General features: G+C 39.9%; 1 protein-coding gene across 2 annotated transcripts; it reads right to left on the bottom strand.

The window, feature by feature from the left end:
- cdh19 (cadherin 19, type 2) lies at positions 1 to 25,558 on the bottom strand. Of its 2 annotated transcripts, none has more exons than XM_039666381.2 (12): positions 25,405 to 25,558; positions 21,420 to 21,757; positions 20,190 to 20,484; positions 18,117 to 18,236; positions 13,882 to 14,049; positions 12,482 to 12,669; positions 11,938 to 12,191; positions 9,816 to 9,952; positions 7,371 to 7,492; positions 6,949 to 7,066; positions 5,731 to 5,982; positions 1 to 3,325 (listed from the first exon to the last, which is right to left on the bottom strand). In XM_039666381.2, exons 2-12 carry the CDS (start codon positions 21,624 to 21,626, stop codon positions 2,739 to 2,741), a joined length of 2,448 nt encoding a protein of 815 aa, XP_039522315.2. In that variant the 5' UTR covers positions 21,627 to 21,757; positions 25,405 to 25,558; the 3' UTR covers positions 1 to 2,738. The 2 variants fall into 2 exon arrangements, with proteins under 2 accessions (XP_039522315.2, XP_088981708.1); XM_089125582.1 differs by having other exon boundaries at positions 5,731 to 5,910.
- Positions 25,559 to 26,170: the final 612 nt, after the last annotated feature.

The raw sequence follows: 26,170 nt of genomic DNA, 5'->3' as shown, positions 1-26,170 counted from the left end.
TAATATAATATAATATAATATAATATAATGGGGCACCTTAGATTATATTAGATTATATTATATTCTTCAGATAAGGGACAAAACATGCCCATTAATCAAAATAGAAGATGCATCTAAAGGAAATCTGGATACTCATTGCTTTTATTTTAATAATTAAATAATTTCGTTTGTATTATTTTGAATACATGCTCTATACTTGGAAAATAATAATTGATGTGGATTATGGTTAGGGTTTAGCTAAACACAGGCTACAGATCCTTCGTTAGGGAGATTTCTGATTCTGCAGGGCGGCACATTACAATGCTTACCGTTACACTCAAACTAACATCCGCTTCTCGTATTCTGTGAGCGAGTGGAGACCCAGAATGAGATGCACTGTACTGCTAAAAGGAGAAAAACAAACCTCTGGAAGGATTGTTGTTTTAAATTAAATATTAGTATAAAATTAATTGTCTTAATTTGTTGTCTTGTCAATCGTTTGTTGTACCCTCAGTTGGACCTTTGTCAACAGTTTTTAACACCGTCAGATGAAGGTTTCTATTAATTTTGAAAGAAATATTTTATTATTTTTTCCATTTATTTATAAAACATCAACTGAACTACATGATATTATGACTGATTTACCTATATGTTTAATATTAAAAAGAAGGGTAGAGATTTAAGGAATTTAAGAACAGATATCCCTAACTCAATTTTTTTTATACCAGTATTACATGATTGAAGACTTTATATTGCTGTTGGATGAATCAAAATAAATGTGTAATGTTTAATGTGTTTTAAGTTATGTGATTACTAATTAGGTTATGAAGTGAATAAATTACATTTTTAGAAAAAAAAAAACATTTTCAGAAAAACCTGTTTCTTCACATGGTTAATTAGCTGAGACCTTTTCTCAATTTATAATTAAATGTACTGTTAAATAATAAAAACGAACTTCTAAAACATGTTTTGTCCCTTATCTGAAGAATCAGTGATTATTATTATTATATTATTACTATTGCAATAACACTGATATAGAAGAACCTAACACTGGTTGTAATCCTAAACTTGACTTGACTTAAACTTTAAAGGTGCAATGTGTAAAAATGTCGAATATCTATTAACAAAAATGCAATATGACATCCATAACTATGTTTACAGATGTATATAATAGAACTTAATTAATAAACCGTAATGTTTTTATTACCTTAAGGCTTAGAATGAGACATTTGTATCTACATAACCGTGGGCACCCCTTTTATTAAGGTCTACATATTGTGCCGTCATGTTTCTACCGTAGCCGAACGCAAACACACAGCGCTACAGAGCGCGCTTCGCCACTACCCTGAAAGAGAAGCCGCAGAAAGCTAGAAGCCATAGACCCCGTGAGTAGTGACTTTTCCCTTGTGAGTGGTGTAAAATATGTAGTTGGACTGTTTCATGTTACTTATGAAGGGATTTGACCACCCCTTCATCGCTGTGTTATGGGTTTGCTATGTGGGGATAAATGTGCTGTTACGTTCGTGAGACAGCTGATTAGTACATGTCATTGACCGTAAAACAGTATGTTTCAGGAATCACTAACCCGTCGATCTTGGAAGAGATCCAAGTCGATCGCGAAGAGTTTTCAACATCAGAGAAAAAGCCTATTGTGTGTAGTGAATGGTGTCTATGGGATGCGGAGGTGCGCTGCTGTTACAATCATGTCATTTGTGCCGCGCGCACCTTTGGGCTCATGCGGACGCGTCGAGTATAAACAAGGCGTTACGCTTTAACCAGTTCAGCCACAGTAACAGCTCATATTAGCCAGCTAAACCTTGACTACCCTGTTAGAAAACATATATAGCTGCATAGTTTCATGTGGCTCTTCTCCCTCGCTGTATTGCTACGTGGGGAGAAATGTGCTGCTGGTTACGTTTGTGAGACAATCAGCTGATTACTATTATTATATTAAATTATATATTAAGACCCTTGATCCTCACCGGACTATGGCTTTGTAAAATTTATCCATGATGTGGTTTATAATGCACTGTGGTTCAGAAACAACGTGACAGTGTTACACACTTCTGGCTTACTCTGGCTATTCTCTGCTGTCTCAGCCGACGAGATGTTTGTCCCGTTTTAGCCACCGTAGCTTCTTCGAAAGGGAGGTTGAGCAGTGGGCTGAGCCTTTAGTGCAAACCTGGTGCAAACTCGTAACTGAACCGCTAGATGTCGCTAAAAATCCCACACTGCACCTTTAAACTTGTCCCTCAAATCTTATTGGTTGTATTTAAATGTTGTTCCAGGAACATGTTAAACTTGGTGAAATCGGGTTCTGCATGTAGGACAGTACAACTTTTATTTTATTTTTTTTAGTGGCGAGCCTAACTCTCAACCGCACATAGCAGGATTCAAACCGGCATGAGAGGTGGGCACGTTAACAAGAGCACTAAAAAATCTACACCGCTTTACCATCAGTCGCTAGTGCTTCTCTTGAGATATAAATATAAATTCAATTATTATTATTATAATGTTACCTAATGGATGGATGTGTGGATGTACACATGTGTATTAGTGCCATATAGGACCATCATTCCAATTTTAGGGTCTCTGCAATATACATTGTCTGATGCCCAAAGAGTCTCAAAAGTAGTAGTAGAAGAAGAACAGGGTTCAAGATCCTTCTTTGTTTTGACCCCTAAAAGTTCAGTTCAGTCACTCCAGATTTGTAGGTATGATCATAAAAGCCACAGTGAGAATAGTTATTTGTCGTCAGGTCAGAATAAGGTGTCATCATCTGCTGCTCCCAGCCATGGTGAGAGCCTCAAGAGCTGTGGCCCCGAATCACGAGTTTGACTCATGCAAGGGTCGGATGCGTCAGACTCCAGCGAGCTCAGTGACCCCATGACCTCAGACTCCAGCGAGCTCAGTGACCCCATGACCTCAGACTCCAGCGAGCTCAGTGACCCCATGACCTCAGACTCCAGCGAGCTCAGTGACCCCGAGACCGACCCCGTCCCCTCAAACGCATATGTGTGCAGACAGTCAAAGGGTGGGACGTAGGGGTCTTCATCTGCCTCAGCCAGACGATCCATAATAAACTGTTGAAAGACCCCGTCCTCTGGTCCTATGAGGTGAGAGTGACGTAGAGACATGCGGATACTGCTGGTGACGTGTTCTCGACAGAGCTTACGCTCTCGCCGGTGCGGATGCCGAAGAGAAACTGTTTGGTTGGACTGTGTCTCTGGCACTGTAAAACTCAAGATTTTCTCAGAGAACTCTTCTGTTTCCAGCTCTTGTGTTGCCATTTTCTCCTGCCGTACTGTCTTGTATTTTCGCACAGCAAGAATTAACGTGGATAGCACTGCAGGGCAAGCCAGAAAGAGAAGTGTTTTACAATACAAGACAGCATCTATTTATAAAGCACATGTATAAACAACCAAAGCTGACCAAAGTGCTGTAGAGGACAGAATAAAACTAAGAAAAAAAAATACTACACTGTTAAAATTAACAATTTTTAAACTGGATACAATTAAGAAAATCTTACCAGGGTCAGGTCCAGAACTTCATAAAAATATCAAATACATTAAAACCGGTATTAAAATATGTAAAAATTTTGGATTACAATTAGGAATATCCAAAGCCGATCTCAAGGATCAGAATCAGGGCTGATTAAGCATTTATTTAACTCATTGGTTTCGACGCCTACCCTAAGCCTGAGCCTTTATTTTACATCAGCTGTCACGCCGGTGTTGTGTAGTAAGATTGCCAACCAGCGACTGCCATTGAATGGGTTAGAAGCGCAAATGTGCTTGAGAACCAAAGCGGTCTGTTCTAGCATCACAGAGCCGTCTGTCATGTCATTCACCGATACTGAGCCGCCTGTCATGTCATTCACCGATACTGAGCCATCTGTCATGTCATTCACCGATACGGAGCCGTCTGTCATGTCATTCACCGATACGGAGCCGTCTGTCATGTCATTCACCGATACTGAGCCGCCTGTCATGTCATTCACCGATACTGAGCCGTCTGTCATGTCATTCACCGATACTGAGCCGCCTGTCATGTCATTCACCGATACTGAGCCATCTGTCATGTCATTCACCGATACGGAGCCGTCTGTCATGTCATTCACCGATACTGAGCCGCCTGTCATGTCATTCACCGATACTGAGCCGTCTGTCATGTCATTCACGATACGGAGCCGTCTGTCATGTCATTAACCGATACTGAGCCGCCTGTCATGTCATTAACCGATACGGAGCCGTCTGTCATGTCATTCACCGATACTGAGCCGTCTGTCATGTCATTAACCGATACTGAGCCGTCTGTCATGTCATTAACCGATACTGAGCCGTCTGTCATGTCATTCACCGATACTGAGCCGCCTGTCATGTCATTCACCGATACTGAGCCGTCTGTCATGTCATTAACCGATACGGAGCCGTCTGTCATGTCATTCACCGATACTGAGCCGCCTGTCATGTCATTAACCGATACTGAGCCGTCTGTCATGTCATTCACCGATACTGAGCCGCCTGTCATGTCATTCACCGATACTGAGCCATCTGTCATGTCATTCACCGATACGGAGCCGTCTGTCATGTCATTCACCGATACTGAGCCGCCTGTCATGTCATTAACCGATACTGAGCCGTCTGTCATGTCATTAACCGATACGGAGCCGTCTGTCATGTCATTCACCGATACTGAGCCGCCTGTCATGTCATTCACCGATACTGAGCCATCTGTCATGTCATTCACCGATACGGAGCCGTCTGTCATGTCATTCACCGATACGGAGCCGTCTGTCATGTCATTCACCGATACGGAGCCGTCTGTCATGTCATTCACCGATACGGAGCCGCCTGTCATGTCATTCACCGATACGGAGCCGTCTGTCATGTCATTCACCGATACGGAGCCGTCTGTCATGTCATTCACCGATACGGAGCCGTCGGTCATGTCATTCACCGATACGGAGCCGTCTGTCATGTCATTAACCGATACGGAGCCGTCTGTCATGTCATTCACCGATACTGACCCGTCTGTCATGTCATTCACCGACACTGAGCCGTCTGTCATGTCATTCACCGACACTGAGCCGTCTGTCATGTCATTCACCGACACTGAGCCGTCTGTCATGTCATTCACCGACACTGAGCCGTCTGTCATGTCATTAACCGATACGGAGCCGTCTGTCATGTCATTAACCGATACTGAGCCGTCTGTCATGTCATTCACCGATACTGAGCCGTCTGTCATGTCATTCACCGATACTGAGCCGTCTGTCCTGTCATTAACCGATACTGAGCCGTCTGTCATGTCATTCACCGATACTGAGCCGTCTGTCATGTCATTAACCGATACGGAGCCAATATTGCAGCCAATATTGCACATCTGCAAATTGTATATGCAGTCTCATTTGCGTACAGAATGTAATTAGCATTATGACACTTCATCAAGCATCAATGTTATTATATTAGTGTGAGGTCACACTGGTATATCAGTATATTGATTATGAGAGCTTATTAGATTGTTCACTGCTGTCATACTTGCCTGGTTGAAGTTTGAAGAATATTCTCTCATTAACACAAAAGCTCTGCTAGAAAAGAGAGTCTTGTGATTCAGTACTAATGCAACCTCAAATGTATCCAACAATTAAAAGAGAAATGGAGAATATCCTGGGCTGTGTGCCACTTTTAAAAGATTCCCTTAGAATCAGATGGTCATAATTGCATAGTACCACTTCTCATTTAGCCTCACCTGCAAGAGTGATGAGGCAAACAGACAGGCCCAGTAGAATCTGCATGTTGAGATCCAGGGCGAGCGCCTGGGCTTCAACACCAGCTGATGGACAGTGACCGTTCGGCTGGCACACACACACTCTGATGGTGAGAGTGGTGGTGCTGGACAGAATGGGGGATCCGCTGTCTCTGATCACCACTGGAAGATAATAGTATGTGCGGTCATGTTGGGTGAAGGTGCTCCGCCGTGCCAGAATGCTAGCTGTGTTATCTGCAACAGTTTCAGATAACCATACAATTATATACACAAAAAAGTATCCAGAAGACTTGATCATTTGATCTGTAAATCAGTGGCATGCAGTGTTTTTCTGAAATGAGGAGGCAAAGGTAACGTCAAAGTCAGCGGACAACGGCGCACACTCTGACGTCAAACACAGCGGACAACGGCGCACACTAGGGGTGGAACGGTACATGTATTCGCATTGAACCGAAACGGTACTTCGGTGCATGAATTTACACTGAGAATACACGGTATAAAAATAAACAAAACTCGCGTGCATATTATTTAATATAATGCGGAACTACTGTTAGATACGTGGGTTCTTTAGGGACACATAATTAGTACCATGATCCATAGGTACCATCGGCTAGCTCTGAACCGTCTATGCTCTGAACGCGCGTTCACTTCAAACGTTGGCTTTATACGCGCATCCTCGCTTTGGACTAGCGTCGAACTTGACATGATAGACGCGAATTTGGCGCTCTATTCGGGTTTGGTGTGACCTCATAATGAACAGGCTGCGATGTCAAGATTGCAGTGTGTGTGTGTGAGAGAGAGAGAGAGAGAAAGAAAGAAAGAAAGAAAGAAAAAGAGAAAAAGAGAGAGAGAAAGAGAGAAAGAAAGAAAAAGAGAAAAAGAGAGAGAGAAAGATAGAGAGATGCGAGTGATAGAACAGTGGAAACATAAAAACTGTTCTTATATTTGTGTAGGCTCAAATATATGCTCCTCTGTTTGTATCACTCATTGGTATTATTTACCACAAAGTTTTTTTTATTGATGGATCGTTGTTTGTTTAACTATAGTTGTTTAATAAGTCTCGTTTTATTTTGAAATCAACTTCATCTTCCTTAGAAAAGCGTTACACCAACATAGGCAGTAAAAGGCACTGTTTGTGCCGCAGGTGTAGGATATGAGAACTGGCCATTCTAAACATAGAAAGCTAATGTTGTGGCAAACCTTGGTTGTCTCTGATGGTGAAGTTGGGATTGATGTGTTTGTCTGGGATCATGGAGAAATAGAAATGATGGCCATCTACAGGATCATCTGCATCAGTGGCACTGATCAACTCAATTAGCTTCAAGTGAGACATACAGAGAACATTATGATCTGTGCATGTACATGAATTCAAAAAATAAATAAAAATCCAATTATATACAGAATATGGACTTATTAGTGTACATATATTTGTTTTGTATGCTTTGAATACATCAGGGCACTGTTAGTTGTTAATCTTTCTGTTATCTCTTCTTTACTGATCTAAACAGTTATTGTAACTAAAAGGGGTGAGCAAGTAATTCTCAGAGGAGACAGAAAAAGCTCAATAATGTCAGGACCGATTATAAAAAAAAAGATTTAAACTGGCGATTTGTGTGCGTTACCTCTCCTGCCTGTGTGTCCTCACATACATAGGGCTGATAGTCTTGTGAAAGGGTAGGCACATTGTCATTGACATCCAGGACAGAGATGAGTAAAGACACAGAGGAGGACAGCTGGTCATCTCCTGAAAGGTGCAGCAACACATACATGTTACTGTCTGTTGCCCATCAATTAATCAATTTTGTTCATTTTCAAAGTGTGTTTAAGTAACTCTAAAAGATATATCATGGGGAAAAAGACACTATAATCTGAAATGTGTGATATTGTAACCTTCGATTTGCTTTCGAGGGTCAGGCATATGAGTACAAGGTCCTCTCTTTCGCCCTTTCCCTGTAACCTTGTATCTTCACAAAAGCTGGACTCACTATGACAGCACGTCTCAAAATGAGTGTGCTCAAGATGTTCAAGGGAAAAACACCTGTGGCATTAGCCGTCCTCTGTGGTGATTATGCCACTTGGATTGATGCATATGACACCGCTTTAGCATTAGCTACTGATTCAAGTCTCCAGACTAGTAGCCAATGCTACATGCTGCAGCAGCACACGTCACGTGTATTGCACGCCAATCTGTTTTGCTTAATCTGCTCTTGGACAGATCTTGCCTTTCTATGGGCTGGGGTTTACTTGGAACAAGTGTCCAGAGACGTTGTTGTCACAACAGATGTCCAAGACTGGTGCTGTGTGCAATGAGCTTCTGGACAGGACCATTACTGCAGTGACACATCAACTGCCTCAAGTTGCTAGTAATATTGCTGGCCCTTCATAGGTTAGTCTAACCGTCGATCCAAGACAAGCACCTTTTGGTCTGGATGGACAACACGGTGTCAGCCAAGGCAGTTTATGCTCACCATGCATGTCACAACTTTCCTGCCATCTCCTCCTCTGGAGTCAGCCATGGCTGAAGTCCCTGCGGGTGCTCAGATTTCATGCAAACACAATCGTGCAGTGGACTCGCTTACACGATGAGTTACACTTCAGGGGAAGTGGATGTTGGTCCAGCTGATCTGGAGTCATTTTGGCAAAGTGCAGGTAAAACTGTTTGCTTCCCATTGCCCGCTGTGGTATTCCCTGACTAAGCATGACCCCAGGGCCTTCGAAGTATGCATTTCACCTAGTGAGCCTACAGACGTTGTGCGTAAGGTCAGAGAATGAAGAACCAGTCTTGATGGTTGCGCTACATTGGCCCACCCGCACTTGGTTCTTGGGGCTCATGCACCTCACGACAGCCCCTTCTTAGCGAATTACCCAGAGGAGGGATTTCTTTCTCTGGGACGGGGCACAATTTGAAACCCGCGAAAAGACCTGTGGAATCTCCATGTCTGGCTCCTGCATGGGACACAGAAGACTTGATTGGGCTATTACCAGCGATGATAGACACCAACTCTCTGACTAGAGCCTCCTCTACCAGGTGGCCAATGCTTTGAAATGGAGTCTGTTCGCTAACTGGTGTGCTTCCCGAGGGGAAGACCCACAGAGATGCACAGATGGGTCAGCGCTTTCCTTCCTACAGGAGAGGTTGGAGGGCCGGCTGTCCGGCATGGTTCCATCTGAACCGCTGGACATAATGGTACCATTTCTACAGTTTAAAGTGAGCAGCGTGTCAAAACAACAGATCAGTTCACAATACAAGCGCTCAGGATTGTTTATGGTAATGATCTTTTGGCTCTATATCCTGTAATATTTTTATCTAGAGCCAAACCAGCTTCATTCAAGCCCTTTCCGCTCTGTGCGCATTAATTCTTTCTCCTACTTAAGACGTACAGCGCCACAATAAGAGCTACAGGTGAAGAGTTTATTTTGAAAACAGTAGCAAAAACACAGTGAGCAAAATAGATACTTTGGCTAAAACACTGCAAAAAACAAGAATGCTGCAAATACATGTATCTATCATACAGATGACTCTGACCATTTAACTAAACCAGGTTTGTGGCAGGGCCTTTCCCCATTGCATCAATATCAGACGCGTTGTTTTCAACATGATTGAGCAGCCTAATAGCATATTAGAATGATTTCTGAAAGATCATATGATACTGACGACAGGAGTAACAATGCCAAAAGTTCATCTTTGATCACAGGGACATTTTAAAAAAATATATTACAATAGAAAACAGTTTTTCTAAACTGTAGTAATATTTCACAATATTACTGTTTTTACTGTATTTTTGATCAAATAAATTCAGCCATGGTAAGCAGAAGAGATTTCTTTCTTTTTTTTTTTATTTACCGACCACAAACTTTTAAATGGTACGACGGCCCGAAGCAGATTCAACTTGTCGAATCGGCCGAAACAAAGCCGACGATGACCAATTTCAACCGAGTCCGACGGTGCGGAACACACTGAGAAAACTTAGTCGGCCGACGCACAAAAGCCGCCGACGGCTGACCGCGGGCTCGGTGTGTTCTAGGCTTCAGAGGTTGATGTATGTTCATGACAAGAATGTGCTCACTGATCTCTCTGGCGTTGATGGTCAAGTTGTACCAGGCAGCTGTTTCTCGATCCAAATGTTCGGCCACATACACTGTCCCATTACTAGGATCAATTCTGAATATCTGTCGTGTGTCACTGCTCTTTGAAATGCTGTATCTGTTCAAGGAAAACAATTGTTATTTGGGGAATTTTTTTCTCATATACTTCTATTGTTTGTTACCACATGCAGATTTCAACTATTCACAAAACATGTGGACTGTCTGGACAAGCACATAGACTATATGGCAAACATAATTTATTCTGTTCAGTAGATTCAGAATCTTTCGGTCTGTTTCTCCAGATTGCTCCAACTTTACAGGAGGTTCTCTTATTAGACACAACGTGATTGATGAATGTAAGCTAAGTAAGTAAGTTAGGGTTAGGGTTGGGAAATGTTTGGAAATGTATAGTATTGTAATCTAAAGCTGCTCCTCTCCTAGCATGGGTTGTGATAGACCTAGATAAGATCATTGATTCCCCACAGGTGTAAGGCCAATATGGATAAGAACCAAATGCCTACAAAACACCATGCCTGCCTCAATTGGACTTGACTGCAGTGCGAAACAGCATATTCTCAATAAAGTCTCCTGATTTTCACTTCTGAATTTCCTACAATGTCCGTGATTCTCACTAGTCTGACAGTAGAAAGGTGGCTATTGTGTCATGTTGCTAGCTGGGCTTTGAGGGGTTGAGTTTTATTTATTTTTTGGCGTTTGTGTTCATGTTTTTTTGATCTGGCCCTTGCAGTTCTGCCCTGGATGTATTACATTGACTGAGTTAGGCCACGTCCACACGAAGCCAGAGCTTCATTCTAAAAAAAAAAAGTCCGTAAACACGACGGCGTCTCGAAAGATATCTGCGTCCACACTAAACCACTGAAACCGACTGAAAACGATGTAGTAGACATCCAAGACCAGTATGTGGCGCTGTAATTCTGCCATAGAGATACACTAAAAAAGCGAGAAGAAGACTTAGAGCATGCGCATAAAACCTTGCGCGCTGTAGGCAGTAAAATAAAAGGCTTTTCGTTTTGAATTGTTGTTTGTCAATGTTGTTTAAACGTAGACATTTCAAGATTTCTATATATTTCAGAGTTTCGGATCATTTATGAGGCGAGCTCCAGTTCACGAGCAATGTAAGTTATATCACGCCGGAACGTCCATGTCCTGATTATATTCTGCTATAGCCTACGTATATTTGCTTCTTTTATTAAATCCAGGCAACTGAAACATTTATTAAAATAAAGATAAAATTTATTAAAAAACATATTCACTTCAAAGAATGGCTTTATACAAAACAAAATTTAATGTGGTCAAAATTAGCTTTCCCGATTTAGCCTTTGGCGCATAGGCTACATGCACCTGATATGCACACGGTTCACTTTTCATAGATTCAATAAACGTTTACTTTACATAGATTCAATAAAAAAAATATATAACATATTTAAACATAAATATTAAACTAAATACATTTCTTTAATGGATATAACACGTACGCTTAACCTACAGGGAAATGTAATGAGTGGAACATTGCAGGGGTGTGTTTTTGAATAGCCAAAATAATCAAATAATTCCCGTCGATTGTCGAATATTATTTTTGCTTTAAATCCCCATCCCTATAATACGAAATCTCTTTATCAGACAACAGCCAAGCAGCATACGAAAGAAAGTAGCCTATAGGCCTAAAAAAATAATTTAAACACATTAAAATAAATAATAAATAAAAGAATACAAGAGGCTCAGAGTGTCTGCCGCATTATATTTTATTATTATTCAAGCAGTTCGGCAGTTGTTGTCTGACTAGTCGACACGTGGGGTGATGACATCATCGTTTCACAAAATATACGGATTGGCCGTACACGCGAAAACGCAAGGGTGTCGTTTTCAGATTTATCCACCTTGGGACCCGGTTTCAAAAAATAGCGGTTTCACTCTCCCAAAACGCCGGATCCGTGTGGAAGAAACGCCAATACGTATAAAAATTCATATGTATACAGCGAAACGCGTCTTCGTGTGGACGGGGCCTTAGAGTCACCTGGCATTGAAGGGTTAGTATAGGTCCAAACGAGAAAGGAGAAAATAGAAATTAAAAATGAAAATTACCTCAAGGGGTTGTTGGTGGTGTCTGTGTCTCTAGCATAGATTGTACCGACTTGAGTGCCAATTTGGGCGCTTTCTAGAACTTTCCAGCTATAAAGTGTTTCAGAAAAGATGGGTGGTTCGTCCACATTTGTCACAGTAATTTTGAGTGTTGTCCTGTCTTGAAACTCATATGCACTTAAAAAACGTGTGTCTATGTTTTCATTGATGGCCTCAGCAACAATGACAAACCGCCTCTTGCTCTCAAAATCCAGTGGCTACAGAGAAGAGAGAACACTTATAAAAGACAGAAAAGATCTCCCAAGGGTGGATGTAAGGCTTTTTCTATATCTAAAAGTACTGCCTCAATATGATTGAATGTTTCATAATATAATATAATATATCAAAATAATATCAACACATTTTAATCATTAATTAAAATATTATTCAACAAAATTGTATATAAAAAATAAAGTGTCTTGAATGTTTGTTCTTGAATCTGAGAACATCATGTTCAACATTTGTAAACAATTATTATAATACATATAACAGGACTGTACTATGAGACCTGATCCAGTATGACAATCCCCTCTTGAGTGTCAGGGTCCGTCTGGATTGTGAAGGTGCTGCTCTCCTCGAGATCCTCTAAGCTGTAGTTCATTTTAGCGTTCAGACCAACATCACTGTCATCTGCCATTATTCTCCCCACTGTGGTGCCCACTGGGGCTGACTCTGATATAGCAAATGTGTACAAATCTGGACATAGAGAGGAAAATGATAGGACACTTTCAATGTTCATGTGCTTTGGCAACAGAAACACAAAAAATACATATAATGTAATAAATCACTGAATCCTGATAATGATATAAATTGTCACCACTCACACCCATGTGATTTTTTTTTTGTTTGTTTTTTTCTGCTACTGTGCAAATCCTCCATGGACATTTATTATTTAACCCTCTTAGAAACAGTTTCCATCACCTCATTATAAGATGTTATATAATGTTTTCTATGTAAGCAACATTGGCTGCTCCACAAAAAAAGCATACATTTAAAATAAACCATATGAGAATAAAGAGATTTCCACAACGCATGCGCGAGAATTGCGTTATTTTTCTACTACTTCTTGCGCATGCGTCGTGGAAATCTCGCCTAGGGCAACCAAAGGGATAGAGCCGGCCCTGGCAACATTTTTGACATTAGAAGCGACATTAGAACCCCTTACCCTTATTTATTTTCAATGTCATACACTCACGAGAATACTTTATTACTTGAACAAAGTAAATATACATTAATGAGCACGTATATTTTTGAAAGAACTAAGTGTTTTTAGCTAAGAATAACAAGAGCTAAGAGTTACACAGTGTAGCTTTAAAATAGGGCCCTATAAGTTTAATATGTTCTGTTGCATTTAATCAGCTGCTGTGCCAGTCTAATGAAATGATTTATTATCGACATATGCGGACATGTTGCTCACTAATGTGCTTTGGTCTGAGCGCTGTCATGATGGCTTACATTAAATTTTGTTGGTTTTGTGGCCAGTTGTCACCATATTCCACTGAAATAACACACAGATTGTGTGATATTACTGTATATTTGTAATGATTTGCATTTTATTACTTTTTGTATAATTTTGGTGTTCGCTTTCATTCTCACTCTGATGTTTGCTTGTGGCATTTCTTGTCAAATGTGCAGTATTATAGAAGAGGACACGGTAACCTAGGCTGATTTTAGGCTGAGTTTACTTTTTTACTGATGAGAGAAGGGGTAACAGGGCCAAGATTCGAGAGTCACGGTTCGCTACTGATATATTCAAATTTTATATTTAAGAAAACCTTAACCCTTTCACAGAAATATAATATAATAATATATGATGTGATAAAGCCATATTTAATGGGTATAAAAGGTCCTGTCTTTCCCATAAGTTGTGGGAAAGGGTTGGGGTTAAGTCATGTTTTGGTTTCTCACTGTGCTGGAAAGTGGGTCCGTTGTCATTGACATCCATTAGGCTGATGGTCACGGTGGTTGTGGCACTGTAGCCTCCGTCAAGTCCCAGCATATCTTTCACCTGAACCACAACCAGATATACCTCCCTGGCTTCTCTGTCCATATTAGACCATGATGTCACAATTATACCTGTGTTGGAGAGAATTAAGAATGAACGTTAAGCAAAGACTGTCCTTGTTCAAGAGTGCTAAATGTTATTTCTAGTAAGACAAGTACGTTTGCACTATATCAGGGTTTCTCAAATTTTGATTCTAGCATCTGTAAAACTGCATTCTTCCATCTTAAAAAATATATCTAAATTATGCTATATGCTTTCATAGACAAATGCAGAACAGTTCGTTCATGTGTTCATGACCTCAAGGCTAGATGACTGTAATGCTCTACTGGGTGGTTGTCCTGCACGCTTAATAAACAAACTCCAGCTCGTCCGAAACGCAGCCGCTCCAGTTCTTACCAGAACCAGGAAGTATGACCATATTAGCCCGGTTCTGTCAACCCTGCATTGGCTGCCTATTAAACATCGTATACATTTTGAAATCTTGCTGATTACTTACAAAGCATGAAATGGTTTACTGATGAGAGAAGGGGTAAGAGGGCCAAGGTTCGAGAGTCACGGTTCGCTACTGATGTATTCAAATTTGATATTTAAAAAAACCTAAAACCTTTCAGAGAAATATAATATAATAATATATGATGTGGTAAAGCCATATTTAATGGGTATAAAAGGTCCTGTCTCATAAGGTCCCATAAGTTTAATATAATTAATCTGTTAGTTTGATTGACTGATGTACTTGAGCGAGCTCTTAACGCATTATAGTCCTTCATGTCTATTGTTAGGTCTAGGCGATAAAACGATAGCGATACTTATTCATATCAATATCAAGAGTTCAATAAATGTTCGATAATGTTTATGCGCCAAAAGCGGAACAAAACTCATTTGCACCGCGCGCGCGCGCGCCTCAGGGACCGTTTATCCGCTCGGCTCAGAGTCCAAACGGCAGCGCGAGCTCACTAGAGCACGCGCGTTTACTCTGATCGGCCTGGGTCACGAGATCCAGTGAGAAGCACGTGAATTCGAAGAACACAAATGTCTCAGTGATTTAAACCAGTTTAAAGGCAGATGAAACAGCACTGATGAACAGAAGAAACACTGTGCACAACGATACAGTCAGAAGGCTTTTCCGTCTACAATTTCCCATAATTTACCATGGATTTACTGTAACGTTAGCCCTACTAAAATTAACTGCACTATGAAATGTGGGATTAACATATTGAATTGTATTATATTATTAATGTAAACAATGTAAGGACTAATGGAATATAATAACATTATTTAATAAAGTATTTAGACTACAATTTTTCATACAAATACCATAGAAACCATAAAGTAACATATTGCCATGATTGTGAGGTGCTATAGGCTATGCCCGGTTTTATCTGTGCTTATCATTATCTAAATGATGCTGGATGATGTTAAAAAAAGTGAAAAATCAAACACCTTGGAGATAACAGGTATAGCCTACTATGTTTTAGGAATGGCATAAAGGTGTGTGACTGACCAAGTCTCTGTCTTTAGATCAGTGTGTTTACTAATGTGCTTTTTAATCATTTGTTGTGGATCCAAACAATCTAAAAGCCAAACAGTCTTTCCTCATTCTTTGTGCAAGGCTCCTCATATAATCACCCAAAAGGGTCATTAGGGGAGGGTCTTTGTATTTCAAACACTGAATATTAATGGGTGTTTAACTTCTCCCTGCAGAAAGCTTTCTTACACAAAACATGTCTTACAAATTTTAAATGAATATGATCCCATCCCCTTTACGATCCACCCTAAAAATAGATAAGGAAGAAGCTACTCAAAGTTGAAACCGAAAAAGCTCTGTCTCCACCTAAAAAGCTCCTCTACGTTTGAGTCTAGTACGAGGAACATTGAGTATATTTAGCTTACTAGATCTTAGGCCGCGGGGCGGAATATAGTTGTGTAGAAGTTCAGACAGGTACCTTGGGGCAAGGTGATGCAGATATTTGTACACTAAAAGGAGAATTTTATAGTCAATCCTAAATTGGAATAGCCAATGGAGAGCTCGCAGGATGGGAGTTTTTTTCTTAAGAAATTTGGCCGCAGCGTTCTGGACCAATTGAAGACGAACGAGCTGGGACTTAGAAATGCCGCAGTACAATGAATTACAGTAATCCAAGCGGGATGTTATAAAAGCATGGATAGTTGTCTCAAGGGATTTTTCGGACAAGAAATGCTTAATTTTGGCAAGAAGGCGGAGTTGAAAAAACCTAGTAGCAACAACAGAAGACACCTGATTCTCTAGAGTTATTCGACTGTCTAGGAAAACTCCTAGGTTTCGTACACAGCTCATAGATTAATTACCTAAAAATATGTTGTCAAACTCAAATTTGTCGGATGGGGCAAAAACTATAACCTCAGTCTTTGAATCGTTTAAAGTTAAAAAGTCACTTGCCAGCCAAAGCTTCACGTCATCGAGACAGTCCATTAGAGATTTAAATGCAGAGGGGTCATTTCTTTTTATCGGCTAATAGATCTGCGTATCATCTGCATAAAAATGGAAAGAGATACCATGCTTTCTTATAATCGAGCCTAAAGGAAGCATACAGAGAGAAAAGTGAGGGAGATAAAATAGAGCCCTGAGGGAGTCCAGTTTCAACGGGAGCAGCAGAGGAGGCAAAACTGCCAATCCTGACTGAGAAATATCTGTCGGTTAGGTAGGATTTAAACCATTTTAAGACTAAACCTTTCAGCCCCATATATTTTAATCAAGATTGGAGAAGCAAATGATTGACAGTATCCAAAGCTGCAGTTAGGTCCCAAAGAATTAAAGAGCCCCTATCATAGCATTTGAAATGTTCCTATTTTTGTTTTAGGAGTTCCCAACAGTTTAACGTGCATGCAAGGACAAAAACTCTTTATTTGTCTTATAATATGCATTTATTTTTAACTGATTTGCTCAACGGCTCCCAAATGATTCGTTCGACGATTCATTTCCCCAAACACCTCCTTTGAGTGACACAAATCTGTGGCGATTGGTCAAATGACCCAGTCAGTTGTTATTGGTAAACCGTAGGCAGAGACTGTCGGCAACAGAACGCCATAACCAGGATTATAGCTTGTCAAGTGTTGAAAATTATATATAGTGTGAACAAACGTCTCCATCAAGAGCGAGCTTTCCCGGCGAAACTCACATTGCGGTGGCTTTTGAGGGGCAGTGCTTATTATATAGAGTGAAGTCATTTAGGAGGTAATTGCCATTTTTCAATGAATGTCTGGTGAATATCAAAAACAAAACTAACTTTACCCCGGTTAGAAGCTGCGCAGAGTGTACACAACACACACAACACAATATAACTATAGTGTGGTGCATGCAGAAAACATAATAGCAAACATTATTAATATTACTTACAGATTGTTATTCGGAGGAGGACGAACCTGATCCATATACACTGGATTGCAAATATTACTCGTTGCAAATATGAACTCTGACCACTGTTTTTTCACATGCTCGTCCCTGGACAATGGAAACAAGTGGCTGAACTGTCTTTGCAATGTAGAACACAGCGTCTTCTCGACATGATGCGACTCAGCTGGAGTATTTGAATGTGTTCTGGACGTCACTTCTGCGCGCTCAGTTGTTGGGAGCGGCCAATGACCTCTCTACGTCACGATGTAACAGCTAATGACTCGTTTCAAAAACAATTCATTTCATAGACTCAGAGTCGGCTCCCACTTTTGAAAGACAATAACTTTATATACGGTGCACTTTCAGATCTAAATCTTTGCAGGATGTTTTCAGTCCCTTAGAGCTATAGTCCACACTACATGAACAGTCATTTTCAAAAATCCATGATAGGTGCTCTTTAAAACCATGGAGTCACCAGCGTCAGTAGCAACTAAAATGTCATTTAGCACTCTCAGCAAAGCAGATTCTGTACTGTGTAAAGACAACCAGACTGAAGTTCATAAAATAATTTTGTTTATAAAATGGACATGTTTCACAATCCTTCATTGTGACACAGTATCTTCGTTTTGATCACTATACTGTACTTACAATTTTGTCTTTATTTTACATAAATGCCATTTAACCCTAACCCTAATGCATTGAGATTCAGATAATTTGAAACTTGACTGTTTAAAGCACTACGGTTATTGCTGAGCAAGGAATCGGCACCTGTTTTGGGTTCCACTGAGAAGTAGGGCTCCCCCTGCAGGATTGAATAGATGAGTTTAGCATTGTTCCCAAACAAAGGGTCATCTGCATCTGTGGCTGTTACCTGGATAACTGTGGTCCCTGTAGAGAAGAGAGAAGGGTGAATGAGTAAATAGTGGTTCATTCACAAATATCATTGTGTAACTGTCCATTGAATCTGCCATTGCGTGTCTGTCTCTCATTCCCAAGATTTTTTTTTTCAGTGGGTTGTTGTCACTGTCATCTTTGGCTTGCTTAAGCCGGGTTATACACTGTGCGATTTCAGCATGGTAACCTACTGACATTGTACGAGTAAATCGCATGTGATGTAAAGCCAAAGCTTTGGATTTACAGTGGAGAAAATATCTATTTGATCCCCTGATGATTTTGTAAGTTTGCCCACTTACAAAGAAATGAATGGTCTTTTCTTTTATGGTAGGTTTATTTGAATGGATAGAGACAGAATATCAACCAAAAAACAAAAAAACAAAAAAAAAAACAAGAAAGAAAAACATTATATAAAGGTTATGAATTGATTAGCATTTGATTGAGTGAAATAAGTATTTGATTCCCAATCAACCAGCAAGAATCCTGGCTCCCAAAGATTGGTAATGTGCCCATGTGAAACAGATTAGTCCTGTCACTTTAATAAAGTTTTCCTAATGTCAGCTTGTTATGTGTATAAAATACTATTTTAACATTTATTTACATTTATTCATTTAGCTGACGCTTTTATCCAAAGCGACTTACAATTGTTATATATGTCAAAGGTCGCACGCCTCTGGAGCAACTAGGGGTTAAGTGTGTTGCTCAGGGACACATTGGTGTCTCACAGTGGATTTGAACATGGGTCTCTCACACCAAAGGCATGTGTCTTATCCACTGCGCCATCACCACCTTCCATTCCATCCTCTCCACCACCATGGGCAATACCAAAGGGCTGTGGAAGGACATCGGGGACAAGATTGTAAACCTGCACAAGGCTGGAATGGGCTACAAGACCATCAGCAAGAAGCTTGGTGAGAAGACAACTGTTGGTGCCATTATTCAGAAATGGAAGAAATACAAAATAACCATCCATCGCCCTCGGCCTGTAGCTCCATGCAAGATCTGGGCTCATGGGGTACAGATGATCATGAGAATGAGATAAAGATGATCACAGGGATCAGCCCAGAACTACACGGGAGAAGCTTGTTAATGATCTTAAGGCAGTTGGGACCACAGTCACCAAGCAAACCATTGGGTAACACACTACACTGCAACGGATTGAAGCGCCTGTAAGGTCCTCCTGCTCAAGAAGGCACATGTACAGGCCCTTCTGAAGTTTGCCAATGAACATCTAAATGATTCAGAGAAGGCTTGGGAGAAAGTGCGGTGGCCAGATGAGACCAAAATTTAGCTCTTTGTCTTCAACTCAGCTTGTCGTGTTTGGAAGAAGTGAAATGCAGACTATGACCCCAAGAACACCATCCCTACAGTCAAGCATGTTTCTCTACTGTAAAATCTCGGACGAGACCCTCTTTCCCTCAACCAGAACACTGAAGATGGGTCGTGGATGGGTCTTCCAGCTTGATAATGACCCAAAACATACTGATGTAAATGCAATAATACTCTTTATTAAAGTCCACAGACAAGGAGGTCAGAAGGCACAAAACACAGATGACAGCCAACACAGTAAACAGTCGGGCGGACACCAACGCAAGATGGATGGTGATTCAGAGACCTCAGTGGACGACTGGTGCTCTGATCCCGTGAATGTCCCTCGAGATGGTGCTCGGTGATCCAGCGAGGGTGCGTAAAATCCTGAGATTATTAATGACCACAGAGGGTCAGGACCTCGGTTTAACGTCTGATCCGAATGACGGGTATTGTTACTCATTTGTTCCTGTGTAGTTATTCATTAATGACAGAACAGTATTCTAAAGTGTCACCTCAAACTGTGTATGAACATAAATTTTTTTAGCACTGATAAAATCATTTATTAACATAGACCATGCATAATATTTTAAGTTTTCTTTATTTGTCATGAACATATGAAACAGTGGGTCAACGCACCTGTGGGACACATCTCTGGGATGCTGGATATGTAAGGCTCATTGATAAATTCTGGAGCATTGTCATTGATGTCCTGGACTTTAATGATAAACTCAGATTCAGGTTCAACAGGCTGTTTGGATCTGCGGTTGATGGCCTGGGCTTGCAGTAAGTAGACGGACTTCAGCTCGCGATCCAGACACTGTAATGAGTGAAGGTCACCTGTGTACTCATCAATGATGAATATCTCACCAGCTCCTTCACCTGATAAGATGTACTTGATAGAAAAGTCGCCTGTGTCGTAATCTGATTTCAGCTGAAGGAAAATAAAGAGGATGTAAAAGAGATTTTGCAAGACATAACAACTATATATATATATATATCAATATCTAATTATAATTAATAAAAGTTGAAAAAAGACACCCTTGAGTTCTCACATTGACTATACACCGTCTGTCACGGTTTGGTGGCTGTAGTGAAGCGCATGATTTGGAAGTAACAAAATAGCATTTGATTGCAAATTTAAAACAAAGAAACATGCAGGAGATCACTTGGAGATCACTTGGAGACATATAGTAACCACTACAACATCAATTTTAAATAACACAGGACAAGTAACAGACTGAAACTGAGGACTTAAATACATGAGGGCAAATAAAGGAGCTGGTGAGTTAACACGACACACATGAACAGAATACTCCAATCAATCAGAAACCGTGGAAACCAACAGGCAGGGGACGAGCAAGACCGAACTGACGGCAAACTCTCCAACAGAAAAGGAAAGCTGAAAACAGACTCGGACTCTGACACCAGCTGAGCTGAGTAAGTACTATATTGCTATTGGAGACTAAAATGTGAATATATTTAAATGAGCGTTAATACGGTTTAATGTTGTATTGTTTACTATTCAAAAGTACATGTAATTGGGTATGTAAGACATTGCTTACAATTTTACTGAAATAATTAACAACATTTTCTGAACTCACACTTTAATAATAATATTATACTTTAATAATATTTAATAATATATTTTTTTTATTCTTCAATATTTTTTTATTGCAACTTAATATTGTAATGTTAGGTTTTAGGGGTTATTATTATTATTTTTGTTGGTAAATAAAATGGCTGTCACTGTAAGACTATCACAGAATTGGTTCATGAGCTCCCCATCCTTGTCTTTAAGCAATATGACCTTTTCCCACATTTCTTTAGTTTAGAGGTGTAAAAGCCCAGTGTGAACTCCAGTTATACCTGACCAATCTTCCTTGGTGTTGGATCTTCTTCTTCAACAAATATTTGGCTCCAAATCCAGCCACGTTTCACTCTCAGATGTGACCCACGAGAGGCTTTACTCGAACGGGTCTCTTGCTGTTTTCTTGAGATAAAAGTGTCACCCCCAAGCCAGCCAGGCACGATGAAGATCATGAGGAGCACATGAAGAACAGAACAGTTGTCCATTGTTGAGACGTTTTTTGAATCAGTGTTTCATTGAGTGTTAGGGCTGGATGTCAGGGTGATAATGCCGACGGGGGAGACAGACTCAAACAGGGTATGAGGAAAAACTCCATTAGAAGGAAATGATGACTTTTCTGTTTTTGAGAAAGAAGAAAGAGATTCTTAGAATGATTTATAGGGTTGAGGTGAAGGTGAACAGAATTCTTCAATAGACTGAAGTGTTGGAGTCTAGCTGGAGCACAAAAAAAAAACCCATTAGAGTGAGACTACTGGGTAATGATCAGGCTAGGTGTAATCTGCAAGGGTTTTATCATTTTAGGAAATAAACAATAACAACAACAACAAACATATCATATATTTAACCATGTTTAACCGTGGACTTGGTGTTGTTGTAGTATGCACTCCTAGCCGCCTGAAGTGCATACTACATTGAATTTCACACACTTTTGCGTCTCCATTTGCACGCGGATTTCCCACCCAAAACGCTCGTCTAAACGCAGAATAAAAAAAGATGACGCAACGCCACTTTTGCGTGTTCTCTTCAGAATCGCTTCCGTGTAAACATAGCTTTAGATACACAGTGAAGATGATTTCAAAATGACAGGCAGCTGTGAGGGAGGTGATCAGTGTCCGCGGATACAGATTGATGACGGGGAACACGCGTGCTAAATCCAAACAAACAGAAAGTCCAAAGAAGCCTAGTGGTGACAATGTGGAGTTTTAGTTGGTCTCTTCTGATCTGTGTTTCTCCTCGTTAGTCTTGATTGTTCCCAGCTGTGATTAGTCATTATTATCAGCCCTTGTGTGTCCTGTAATCATTGTTCTGTGTTGTTCTTTAATGGCTGTCATGTATTTGAGCACAGTTTTGTCTCCTTGGTTGTGTGATCAATTTTATTATAGGTGACATATTATGCCCCTTTTCACCAGTTGTAATATAAATCTGTGGTGTCCCCAGAATGTGTGTGTGAAGTTTCAGCTCAAAATACCCCCCAGATCATTTATTATAGCTCTTCAAATTTGCCCCTTTTTGGTTGTGAGCAAAAACCCGCCGTTTTTGGGTGTGTCCCTTTAAATGCAAATGAGCTGCTGCTCCGCCTCTGCTGAAAAGAGACCGAAGCCTTTACACAAGCTTCAGATACTCCGGCAATAACAATACAGGCCAATCTCACTGACGTCTTCAACGCCTACAAATGTTGGTGGATACGTTTCTGGTATGTTTCCCGTAGTCCTCCAATCGGAGTGTGCTTCTGAAAAAAATCTGTTTCGAGGGCTATGTAGCCCTACCCTCTATCACAACAAGAATCGGGACTCTAGACGTGAACGCGCCAAATGGAGGGTTAGAGCAAGGCTTTGTCTGTCTGTCTTGCATCATCAACACAGAACTAACATTGGATTCAGTTTGATTTTGTGAATCGTTTCGACCGGTTGCTTCCTATGAAACAGTTTACATTTACAGGTTGTATATATGTGTCACGAATCTGTTCCATACTCTTCCGGTCAATCACCACCAGAGGTCACCCACTCACAGCACTTCCCCATCATGCATTGCATTGACGACTCACACAGCTGATTTTACTAATCACACTCACACCTGAGAACTATCACACTCTATCTCACACTCTTTATAAGTCTTGGACGTTCTCTCCCTGATGCTGAGTGTTGTTTCGCTTTAGTGTTAGCTTCTCTACCGAGCACATCCATTGATCGTAGTCCTGCCTTGTCCTTGATTCTTGCCTGTTTCCTGGATTCACCCTTAGCCTAGCCGTTTGGACTCTGTTTGTACCTCATTTGGATCATTGCTGTTTCCCTGGATTCCCTCTCTTTGCCTTGCCCCTGTTGGATGTTGTTCGCCGATCATCTACCCACGCTCGCCCTAAGGATCACTCTGTGCCATGCCTCTGCCGTACCTGTTTGCTGCTCATTGACCATGCCTGTATTAAGACCATGTTTTGGAATGAAGCTTTGCATATGGATCCGCACGTCTCTCGTCTTGTTCGTCCCGTTACAATATGCTTGGCTGTACAATTTGGATGTATTGACAGTATCTGGCAGGTAAAATATTTACTTGAACACAGCTTCTGAAACTTAATATGATTCCCTTATATTTATATAATAAATATAGTTTGCTTCATAATAAATTAATTTTTCAACAGTCTTAAATTGAGCTGAATAATGATTCTTTTTGAAACTTATTCACAGATGAAATTGAATGTGTTTCATAATTGAAGAACTATGCATAGTTAATACTGTTATTTAATCTTGTTAATTTCCTTAAAGTTGCTTTAAAATGATGTTTTGTAAAAGTGCTTTCACCCCTTCATTGGAGGTCTACGGGAATTTGAGCCTGTTCGTAAACCCAGGATTGGAATTTTGAAAGTCGAATCAATTAGAAAAGATAAAGTATACTTGGTTTAATCATAAATACACTTTTAGTGTAGTGTCAGTGGGATTGTATTTTCAACCAAACCAATTGCAGTGACATGTTATTTTTGTATTCTATTTTGTATGTTTTAAATAAAGTATTGTGACTATCATTTACCTGTCTGTTACCTGTGTTTGTCTGTTGTTGTTGTTGTTGTTGTTTTAATTGTCAAAAAATGGGTTATGTTTAGGGGTGTCTGCCTGTAAACCGGACTGAAAAATAAATTCAACGTTTTTCACTTAAATAGTATCAAAATTTATTTCAAACTCAAATTCAACAGTGTTGAAATTAAGATAATGACAAATACAAATGTCTTCATTTTGCTGAATGAGATTGAACAAGAGACACAGTAAAATGACTTGATGTACCCATGTTACGCAGAATATAGGGACAACAAATAGTTCATTGTACATGAATGAAGATGAAAATATTCTGAACACAGTTCATTCAGTATGACAAGAGTTTTCCATCTTGTGAAAGTCTTTTAATTTAGTTCTGATATCACAGAGCAGGAATGCATGTGTGTTGCAATTTAAAAACGTCTCATTATAGTTTATGATTCACTTTAAACCAAACCTGGGGGGGGGGGGGGGGGGGTATAGTATAGTATATAAAAAAATAGTATAGTATATTTTACCATATTATTTATACTGTACATATTCACAAACATTTATCATATGCAACTTCATGTATTGAATGTGAAAGGGTGTGTTTAACATAGAGTATCATTTTGTGTTTAGTATTTTAAATATGTATTTATTATAGCACACAACTATTGTGGTAAAGCTTTTTTGAAAAGACAGCGAAGATGTGACTTTGTCCCATGCTACAGTCAAATCTTTAGCACACTTTAATTGGTCATTAGGGGAATCATGTTGTGATGTGTTGTTTACCGTCATGCATGATGGGTAATGACATGCTGGGTTCAAATGAAACTATGGAAAAACTAAACATCACATAAAAAAGACATTTTACATGGGTGAAAACTTTGTTGAAAAATCAAAAGTTAAAATGTTGTGTATGTGTGCTAATTAACATATGGAATAATTGTTTTTTTTAAGTTTAGACTGACATTAAATATTTCGAAAATGTTTATTTACTTAACTATCATTGATAAGCTGTCTATATATATATATATATATATATATATATATATATATACACTGTAAATATGTTTAAATCTGTTATTGAGGTTAGTGACATATGGTCAGTCCAAATGTTTGTCAGGATGTAATGTTGATGTTTTGCTGCAAACCAAAGACATATGCAAAATAGTATTTTTCGTTTTGGATACTCATTTTAAAGTCCCTGCAAATGTTCATGAAAAATGATCAGATTTAGTAAGTTAAAACAGCTCACCTGTGTCTCTGAACAATATTAGCAATTCCCTCAAAATCACCATCAAGCTTTCCTCAGTAGTTCATTACCACAATTTTAATGTGTTAACTGGTCACAGACGGCAGTGCTAACGCTCACATCTCTCAAAATGGTTCGTCCCTTCTATGACCACCTCCTATTCCTCCCCCATTTGTCTTTTTTTCCTCATACATTCTGGAGGAGAGCAAACAGTGTCTGTATTGTCCGAGCACAGTGACACACACACATCATTCTTCTTCAAGCAAACAGCAGTGGCTACAAATCTCAAACCTCAGACTCCAACAATACAGCATTTATTAGCTTTATCTCGCTGCAGGCCTGCTCTGCATTCGACTGAGTGTCAACTGTTCCCTGGACGGACAGGAAGAATGTTTCTGACATTTAAAGTCCCAATGAGCCCCATCTTCCTAATTAACACACAGGCATTATGACAAACACAGCAGTCCACAAAATGGATAAAAAGGGCTTGGTAAAAAGTTACGTTTGTTCTTTTACATTGTCATGTTAAGTACAGACCAGTGGCCCCAAAACAGGGTATGCAGTATATGAAGTGCATAGGGGCGCCACACGAGAAAATCTCCTTCAATAGAACTTTTGCTATAATCAGAAATAATTAAAATAAAAGTTATTTGTTCAATTTTTTGAAAGGAAACGTTTTAAAAGTGTATGTATTATATAAATATCAACTCCTCACCCTCTGACATTAAGTCTATGAATAAAATGTATAGTGGAAGCATTGTGGGGTGCA

This window comes from Pimephales promelas, chromosome 22 (genome assembly GCF_988280905.1).
Source record: "Pimephales promelas chromosome 22, fPimPro1.hap1.1, whole genome shotgun sequence".
NCBI classification, from domain to species: Eukaryota; Metazoa; Chordata; class Actinopteri; order Cypriniformes; family Leuciscidae; genus Pimephales; species Pimephales promelas.
This window is presented reverse-complemented; position numbering and strand designations above follow the sequence as displayed.

What these genes read in the sequence shown, in the direction of transcription:
- cdh19 (XM_039666381.2), bottom strand. Translation starts at nt 21,626, where the DNA reads ATGGACAACTGTTCTGTTCTTCATGTGCTCCTCATGATCTTCATCGTG. An exon ending in CCCAGAGATGTGTCCCACAG is followed by an intron (nt 18,237 to 20,189) that starts GTGCGTTGACCC and finishes TCTTCTCTACAG; the next exon opens with GGACCACAGTTATCCAGGTA. An exon ending in CACCATCAGAGACAACCAAG is followed by an intron (nt 5,983 to 6,948) that starts GTTTGCCACAAC and finishes AAACTGTTGCAG; the next exon opens with ATAACACAGCTAGCATTCTG.